The 9,905-nt window shown below is 38.4% G+C and overlaps 1 protein-coding gene across 1 annotated transcript in view; it reads right to left on the bottom strand.

Annotated features, from left to right (window-relative positions):
• Window positions 1–1,482: 1,482 nt before the first annotated feature.
• The window catches only part of slc6a11b (solute carrier family 6 member 11b), a 35,367-nt gene continuing 26,944 nt past the window's right edge, over window positions 1,483–9,905 (bottom strand). The window contains exons 12-15 of the mRNA XM_042506324.2: window positions 7,125–7,227; window positions 6,396–6,496; window positions 5,276–5,446; window positions 1,483–3,711 (exon numbers count right to left, since the gene is read on the bottom strand). Of these exons, the coding sequence (XP_042362258.1) occupies window positions 3,568–3,711; window positions 5,276–5,446; window positions 6,396–6,496; window positions 7,125–7,227 (519 nt within the window). The 3' untranslated portion in view covers window positions 1,483–3,567. The remainder of the gene's footprint in view (window positions 3,712–5,275; window positions 5,447–6,395; window positions 6,497–7,124; window positions 7,228–9,905) is intronic.

Genomic DNA, 9,905 nt, shown 5'->3' with positions numbered 1-9,905 from the left:
TTGTATTAACGAATTATTTTTCTTATATTTCAGTTATCAGTCCTTTACATGCAGATGAAAATTTTACTTTCAGTATGCTTATCAATTTGCTTTTTCCTAGTATTTGTCTGCTTCATATCACTGTGTCTCTGTCCATGCAGTCACTGTATTGGACTTGTAAAATGCCACCTTATCTTATTTGAATCTACTATTTAATCCACAAAGTCTCATCACAAATAGAGACATTTAAATCTTTCCAAGACCTTTAAAAGGAAATGTCAGTATCTAAGAGTTTTCCCCCTTTAAAAGCTAACTGTGATGCTGCGAGATAAAGGTAAATAAAAAGACCAGAGTCTTTTCTCTTTTTTCCTTTATAATATTTATTCTTAAAAATGAGTAAGCAGACAGTTCATGTGTCCTGTGAATACCAAAATGTGTGTAGAACAGTACAGAACAGTAAAACACCTTTCATTATATTTCTATAACAAGATCTTTTGAGCGACATATCAAAAGTCAAAACAAAGAACAAATTCTTTTTAATACAGCAATTCTTTTAAAACATCTTTCATGTCAAGAAACAGACCACATATATCTAGAAAGAGATGTAAAAATATACATCGACATGATCAGTGTTAAACAGCAGGCTATATTTTTCCAATGCACACGACTATTAACTTGCACAAACATCAGTGAGGAGGTGATAATGTCATAATGCAACCACACCAGCGGGACCAATCACATGTTCTAGAGGATGTCACAGTTTACACAGGAGGGGCTTCAGTTGCTAAACGACTTCCTCGATTTCCCTCGCTACTTACTCGATCGTGCACTTCCTCAGCTCATCAATCCCTAATTTCTTCCCCTGCTTTCTTTGCCTCCTCCTGAAAACTGTAAAGAGAGAAATTTGAGTTTCATCCCCTCAGATGCTCTGCTCTGATTGCATTTTCAACAGGAAACAATGGACAGAGGGAAGAAAGGAGGGGAAGGAGAAAGTCTGATAAATCAAGGAAGGGAGGTAGGACAACTCAGAGTCATTCCAGTGTCGATTGGACTGAGATTGATCTGAACAATGAGACCAGCTCATTGACTCTTCCCACAATTAAATGGATGACAGCAACAGACTGCTTTCACTCCTGCAGTGGCTCAGACAGCAAAACTGTTAGATGTATTTTCTCCCAGTACAAGAAAGGTAACAAAAATGGCAAGACTATCACTAATGCAGAGTCTATGACGAAATGCAAAGCATTCAGCATCATCACAGTTTCATATGAGGCCCGGGTCATTGCTCAAGCCCTCCACGTGATGAAGAGACGCCATAGACGGCAGTGGAAAAACATTGAAAGAGGCGGACAAGCAGAAGTTGAAGATGAGAGGGAAGGACAGCGGGAGAAAAGAGAGAAGGGGACAAGGGGGAAGACTAAAATGAAGTGGGGGGAGGGGGGGATAAGAAGACAGATGGGTTTTGAAATGCTCATCTGATGGGCGTTCATCTTCTCTTCTACAGGCGGAACAGGAAATAAAAATGCAGGGGTGGAAGCACATCTGTCTGTCACTCTGTGTTAGGCTCAGCATAATAGCTGTGAAATGACGGATACCCAAGACTTATAGGCGGGCAGCTAGAGGAGAGAGAAGTGTGTTTTCTGACTCAGCCTGCGAGTCACCCACTATTTGTAGCCATGTGAAGATTGGTAGCCCAAAAAACAAGAGATGTCACATTATAGATTTCTAAAAGGGGATGGTTTTACAGGTATTGATTTTGCCTTCAATATTACTGTAAACCTCCAACGTGTTCTCATCCCCAGGTTGTCAAATCCTGACACTTTGTCACGCCCCTTGATAGGGATGACCTTTGACTTTTGGGGGCCCTAAGCATGATTTAGTTTGGGGCCCCATATTGTAAGTTGTTGCCACTATGGCACTGAACCAACTTATTTATTGTAAATATTAGATTAAGAATACAAAGTGTAGAAATAAGTTGGGCTGTACCTGACTCAGAATGATGTCAGTCGAATTCAATCTGGCTGTTCAGTACAAATGTTTGATGATTTGTTTTGCTCTCTATACACACTGCATTCCCATAATATTGTAAACAAGCTAACTGCGCTAACGACGGGTCAGAAATGTGTAACATTTTTTGCCAACACTAGATATCAAAGAAAGCCAGAGACTGTAACATAATAAGCTGCTGCGAGCTGTAAATTTACCACTTTGAAGCAAAGAATCTCTCCCTCTCTGTGCCGCTAATTGCATGTCCACCGTTCCCAGCTCCCTGTACCAAAGCGTAATGCAAAAGTCAAGAGCGTGCACTCTGCAGCAAAATCTGAGGACCAAAACATCGCCAGAAGTGCGCTGCTAAGAAAAAAAAGACTGCTCAACTTGAAGCAATCCCAGTCGATTGAGGGGTCAACTGATGATTCGAATCTCTGACTTTAAAGGGGCAGTCCTACAATAAGCATGTCAAGATTAAACTAAGACCTATTAGCAGCAACACTATCTTTAAATATACTACGGTCCAACAGAATTTGTCTACTAAACCCTAAACCCGAATGGACTTTCCTAGGACCTTTTGTCAATCCAGTTAAAGTTTGATGGATATTAAGTGTTAAAGTCTCATTGAAAAGGGCTCTTATGAGAGGTGCCATCGTATTCCTATATCGCCTGGATGGTCCCCATTAGAGACTACTGCAGCTGGAAAGCATTAGTTTCATTTTGTGCATGCACATATTCATGTCTGATGCAGTTACATTTTCCTGCAGTTGGAAAAATACTGTTACTGCAGTTCATACACACTCTTTTTTGTTTTTTTTGTTTTTTTTTGCCACGTGCATCTCTATGAGATGCCAAAGGGTCTGCATTTGACAACCTGGGAAGAGCCAAATAATATCATTCAACTGCATCTGAGTTTTTGCTTATGTTGCTTAGCAACAACACTAAATTGAAGTAAAAAAGAATTGTTGAAGACCTATAAACCACCACAGTCCCAGCTGGTACAACTCAAAGTTGCAGGGGTATTCAGGGTTTGCCCTCCTATAGCCTTAGTGCTAACACACACTGCAGTATCCTCTTAACACACAAAACTATGTAGAATGGTCCCCATGCTGCTACATCTTAGACAGTCACATTTGGGTACCTAGTACCTAATAAAGAGGCACAGCACTTTGCCAGAAAATGTACAGTGTAAGTTTTTTTTTTACAACACAGCACATTGGTTTTGTTCTACAGGCCCAGACACTAGTGTGACCAGTACTGACAAGGTACCAGGACATGTTTAACCACATATGTCATCAGACAGATCTTAAAAATATTAATAGTTAGAAAAGAAAGAAACAGCTGCTTAAGTCACGATGTTAACTGAAAAAAAGTGTTATCAAAGTTTGTGCAAAACAGAAGCAGACTACGAATCATGTGATAGCTTTTCCTTTTTCCCGCTTTTTTTTTTTTACAAAACAAAAATAACACTCCAAGTCATTTGTTTCATTTCCTGTTTTGTGTAGGTGCGGATACTGTTGTTGTTGTTTGCTGTGGTTTTCATTTGTTGGACTTATTGAGAAGACAGCAGGCAGCTTGGTTGTTTCATCAGGTGGTCGGTTAGAAATGCGTCTCCTTCTCTGAGATGGTGGATATTTTCCCATCAACCTTAAGTTTTGCATCGTTGGCAGCGTAAGGACTGAGAGCAGCGAGCTTCCCTCTCATTTTCAGATCTGGGCTGGGAGTTGTCAACTTCTTCATTCTCTGCATCAGGAGAGAAGAGAGGTTATCACTCATATTCCCACCACAGTGCTCTGTCTAATTGCAGCATTATGCAGAAGGAGCTTATGTATGGAGTATGCAGTCATACTCTTTAAAGGGACTGAAAGAGCATCAACAAGCTAGAATTACCGCTTAGCAATTGTATGCCTCCACAGATAAAATTGTCATATTTGTTCCAGTTTTTAGACTGAAAGTTTATTTCTTTAATATCATTCTTTGTTATTCAGTGTAGAGGTACTTTGTGGATGACCAAGTGACTAGATGAGCCTTTAAGCATGCACTTCATAAATGGCATATATCATAACAGATAAGGTTTATCTTCCAGACGCCTGACCAATTTCACATGAACTAGCCAGTTAAGTTGCTAACTGACTGAATGGCTATTGTGATATCAACATGCATAGAGAAATATGAAGCCATCACAATATATTGGTATTATTGTAAAAGCATATATATAACCAAATCAGAGTAATGTGTAATTTACTTTTTTTAAAAGATCTCTTTTTTTCTCTCTGTCTATTTTTAAGATATCTACACTAGTTTAACATTTGTATGCCATGTTGATTTTTTTCCAACACATGAACAACACATCTCTGATCTTTTTTCTGTCACTATTCATTGTACCTCAGGTCTGCCAAAAGCCAGAGGCCACTGCTGATGGTCTCATGTCAGAAACCTGCAATTTGTTTATTTGATCCTCCCTCGAGCAGTGATGGGAGATTATCTTACTGTGTCACAATCCCTCTGAGAACGTCAGATGGTAAAGATACAGCAGCTGGATTACTATGAGTCATTTCCATCATTACATGGTGGTATGGGGCATCCCTTGAATAACAGACACTAATGCGGTTCTGCTTTTCTGTCTGTAAATGTAAGTCTTGTTGACAATGATTCTAATATATATATATTTTGATTAACATATTGTCACACTGTCCTTTGCTGCTGTTTTTTTTTTGAGTGACATATCTGCTGCAAAAGACATTTGCTATGCATTATCGTCCTAATATTTTGCTTGGCAGGTAAACTCATATCAAACCTGTTCAATCCACAGCATTTTGACCGTGTTTGCCGCAGGGTTATCACAGAAATTATCTGGTTGATTAGTTTCTCCACCATCTCCTCCACCTTTAGATGACAAAGTCATCTCATGTACATGTTATCAGCACTACATCACTTTAGAAACGTTGATAAGTAAGAAACGCATAAATGTGACGTATCCGTGGTTTATCGAAACATACAATGTCAATATTTTATTTTGGCGTCTTGGCTGAAAAGGCTGATGGAAAATCAAACTTTGCTCCCTTCACCTATGTACGGTCTATGCAAACCAAAATAAAACATTTGCCTTTTGAAGAAATTAAATTAAATACTACTACCTACTGGTATTATAAAGAAATTTGCTTCAATAATTACAAGCATATAAAGGTATTAAAGTTTATTTTGCAATGACAATATAGATAAAGCTACATGCAATAAGGCATGAGCATTAATGTTTTGCCTCACCAAAAGAAACCCTTGTGAGATCTGTCTGTGTGTGTATTTGTACCTCAGAGAAGGTGCCAGGAGTCTTCCAGATCATCCAGATAATCCCCAGTGGGATGCAGACCATCGAGGACATGGCCATGAACCAGCCAATACCATAACCCCAGTCAGGGTAGGTGTACACGTTGTTGTACTTCAGCGGTTTGTATTTAATCAGGAAGAACAAGAAAATTCCCTGCAGGAGAGAATTACATCTTAATTGCAAATGTGGTTATTTATATTGTAAGAAATGCCTCATTTGTAAATAAAGGTCACATATTTTATATTTCAGAGTCAGTATGGTGGTGTAGTAAATACAGGTCTAGTAAATGTAAGGTCACACATGATAGAGCCAAACAATCTAAACCAGTTCCTACATGAACAAATGTGTTACTTTCTCCTTTATCCAGGTATCAATCAATGCTTGCATTTAGAAATATTTAAATATAAATCCCAAAACATGTATAACTGAATGTAACAGCTACAGGGTAACACTTATAATTCACACAAACTAATAAATTATCTTGCCAGATGAATCAAAAACTATTTTATTTTAGAACTAAACACTGCTTTTAACCATTTGAAACCTGGAGTGAAATCACTTTCTTTGTGCTGTTTTCAGATGCCTTTCACAAGTATTTAAACCTCTGAAACCTGAGCGACTTTGGTGTGATTTCTTTGAAAAACATAGCAAAAAGGCAATGAGCAACTTGGTAATAAATGTATTGCAAGCTGCAAGAAATGAGTGGATTAGAAAATTATTTTTAAGAAGCTAGGGAAAAATATCTAGGGGAAAAAATGCTGCTCGGGAAAAATATATTTATTATTATCATAATTATACATTTAAAATTATGTTATAAAATTCTTAGATTTTTTGAGCACTGTTTCTAGGTCATTCCTGGGTTTTTAAAATTTAATTTAATTTATTTATGTACTAATTTTCAGGTCATTTTCAGGTGTTTTTTTCTTATTTTGTGTCATTTCTTCTTTTGTTGCTCATTGCCTTCTTCCCATGTTTTTGAAAGCAATCAAGCCAGTAGATGAAAAAATAGTATCCTCTGAACATGTCCATCATCACCACTGAGCCTGTCTACATGATATGTTTCTACTGCTGTTGTTGATTTTGTGTCTGCAGTCGGACTCACAGCACAGATGCCCGGGGTCAGGATCATCCAGCACCATTTGATGAAGAAGACAGGTTTGTAGCCAATCATGTCCTCAATATTTAGGTAGAATCTGTCACTACCTGAAATGCAAATAAGTGTCACTCAGAGTTTCTGTGTGTAACATCAAAATAATGACATGATTGATGTCTTTTGACAGTGTACAGCCGTCTAAACAGCTCTGCTGACTAGATGTGGATAAAATGTTGCCTGAAACTTTCTTTAAAGAGGCAAACATTTTGCATTGTTGCATGTAAAAATATTCTGAGTTAATTAATTCATATAATGGGGTTTCATATAATGGGGTTAGTTTTCTTCAGCCTAAATTAGACAATTAATTTGTAGTTTCATAGTGTATACAGGACACCAAATTACACAGAAAAAAAGGCACTATGTTTGCCTAATAAAAATCAAATCAAATTGCTTTAATACTGTAATATCATTTCAATATCTCAGTTAAAAGATCTGCGTGTGTTACACAACACACATGCGAGCGATGCATGTGTTTGAGTCCATTCTCCAGCAGAGGGCAGAAAAGAAATATTAATACAGCAGAGAAGATAAAAGCATGATACAATATAAAACATCCTCTTTTTCTGTGCTGAAATCGGTGACAGTTCTTCAGTTCACAGAGAGGACAGAATATTGATATGTGGGATGAGAATGGTCAGGAATGCAAAATCCAACATCAATTTGAGACCATTATCTTACCGTACACCCAGCCGATACATATGGACTCAAATATGGCCACAAACAGCAAACACATCCCGCTGGCAGCGTATGAGTCAAACAGCTGGAAGACGTACATCCCTCCCTGATAGGACGAGACACGTGTCAGTTTTTTGTCACAGCATCTGTATGAGCATCAGGAGCGGATTCATCACATTAGATACTAAATGAATAAGGTCTTGATTTGGTTGTCAGGGACCAATGTCACAGTGATAAACAGAAGTAAAAAGCAACACAGCACTGATATCTCCTATACCTTATTTAAAAGAGGGACTTTGACAATGGTTCACTGACTCAAGAGGTTCCCAGTACTAAGTTGTTACCACCAAATGTGGTGTTAATAAAACGTCCATGCAGTCAACAGAGGGCTATGTCTAATACACAGTCTGATCTTAAGTGCTCCATTTTCACTCTGATACATTGAGAACATTTGTTAAAGTGATGTAGACAACAGTTGAAATTTCAGACTTTTCTGGACACGTCCATTCCTGAACATGTAAGTAGTAGTATAACATTTTTTGGAAATCCCTTTTCGGCCTCAGCACTCTAATATGTCAGTTGAAACTGGAGCCAGCAGCTGATTAACTTAGCTAAGCCTAAAGACTGGGAACAGGGGAATCGGCTAGTCTGGATCTTTCAAAAGGTAGAAGTAATAAAATAAATGAATAAATAAATAGCCTACATGAATGTTTAAAGCTTGCACATCAACACGCTATATCTTGCTTCATTTGTGACGACAAAATGCATCATCCTTTCGTGCTGTTTTTATTCTTTGTGCTTCGCTAAGCTAACAGTCAGCCGACTGTAGCTTAAAATGAACGTGAGAATCCTTCAACAAAAACTTCAGCCCATACGACCACATGGGTGGTATGTTCTTGCCCTCTGAATACAACAGAGTGTCTCAGAGATGACATTTTTCTGTAGGCAAATCTGGAAGCTAATAAAGACGAGGGAACTAAGGTGAGAGTGCAACGGATTTCGAGGTTTTAGGACTCATTACTAGAGAGTGCCTCTACTGGTGGATAACAGAATATCTTGTAAATGCTTTTTATGCCGACAACATCCCAAGCAGTTGCCAAAAGGGGCATGCAGGGAGCTGCTATGCAGTGCCGATGGTAATTGCTGCTCTGAGACGTTAACATGGCACCTTTTCAGTCCAAATGAGCTGCTCACCAAGCACAGTACGTCAAAAAAACAGGGATTTTCTTCTGTGGTGTATGGACCACTGAATATGTGCAGTAGTATTTCTCCTGCTCTCCCTGATCAGCTCACAGACTTTACGTTGTGATAATATAAAGGATTTTTAAATCATTTTAATCAAAGTTTTACTAGCCACCATGGATCAAAAACTCATGATGGAAAAATTCATAACTGACCTTGTTTGAAGTTCAAGGTGTCCTGTCAACAGTTTAACAGATGTCTCTTTTATTATAGTGGTCTATGGGGAAAACGCTTTTTGGGATGGCAGGGGATTTTTTTTCATGCCACTGGGAAAAATTGGAAGCAGGACTGTTACAAAGAATTTCCTTCCAACTTAAACACACGAACAGCCACCCAGCTGCAGACACATATAATTAACATGGCGAGCCACACTTCACCTGCTGTTGGGTTGCAGTTTTAAATGTGGTAAATGTTGTGAAATGGTCGCAGTTGCACCAAAACTACTTGTGCCTGATCTAGAAAAAAGATATAGTTTAGCTTAAAATAATAATCATATTTTGGAAGAGGGCAGTCTACAATCTTCTTAATTAACTCTCACCTAGAAAGTAAAAAATGTATTTCCCAAAATCTACAAACTATTCCTGTAAATGTATTCATTGTGGTGCTCACATTTTACCCTCCACTCTACCTACCTACCCTTCCTCCACTCAAACCAACTCATCTACTCCCTCCACTAAAAGGGTCATCATAAATAAAATCTCACATGAATCTGAGAGTAGGGTTACATCACAGCTCTAAACTACTCCTTAACAGCTACGAATATATCCAAAATGTCTCAGTGACTGTTTTTATATTTCAGCCAGGTATTGAACGACACTCCCAGAGGACCTTTTGAACTGTGCTTTAATCCCAGTCTAGGCCTCTGACAGTTTATTCATGATGTCTCTTTGGAGGCAGAAAGGAATAAAATGTCTAGAGTGCAGGTAGTGCTGAAAGACGAGCAAAAGCAGGGGGAGAAATTGGTGATTTTAGTAATGACAATGACAGAGGTCAAGTCAATGCAGCTGTCTATAACAGACAAAAAAACAGAGAAAGTGCTGTACTTTAATATTGCATTAAATATTTTCTCCCTTGTTTCATGGCCATTATGGGCCACTAGAGAACAGCACAGCAGGTTTACAGTGGAGATGGAAGGAGAGCAGAGCATATGGATACATGAAAAGCTTTTAGTGGAAGAAAGACCTTCTTGATAGTGTGAGGACCCTCTTCTTCTGTTACTATGACATCAAGATGAAAGGTCTTAAAAGCACACAGAGCTGGTGACATGAATGCAGCTCTACATAAATAACTCGACCTTCAGGAAGTGAAAACAAAGCGTCCAGTAGAAAAGACCCCTGAGTCATTTCACAACTACTGAACAATAAAAGACAGCAGATCACATGATGCAAGTATATTAATCTCACAGGTGCAAGAAGTATGTTACCATCTGAGAGAGGCGGCCACTGAAAGGCTTTAAGCCCACAGTCAACACAGACTGATGCTACAGCAATGCCTTTGCTATGGCAGAGAAGTTTAAAGTTTTTTTGTTTAATGTAGTTTAAT

Source organism: Plectropomus leopardus, chromosome 2 (assembly GCF_026936395.1).
Source record: "Plectropomus leopardus strain MGB_pleo_1.0 chromosome 2, ASM2693639v1, whole genome shotgun sequence".
NCBI lineage: Eukaryota > Metazoa > Chordata > Actinopteri > Perciformes > Serranidae > Plectropomus > Plectropomus leopardus.
Note: the sequence above shows the minus strand (reverse complement) of the source record. Positions and strands in the feature narration are given on the sequence as shown.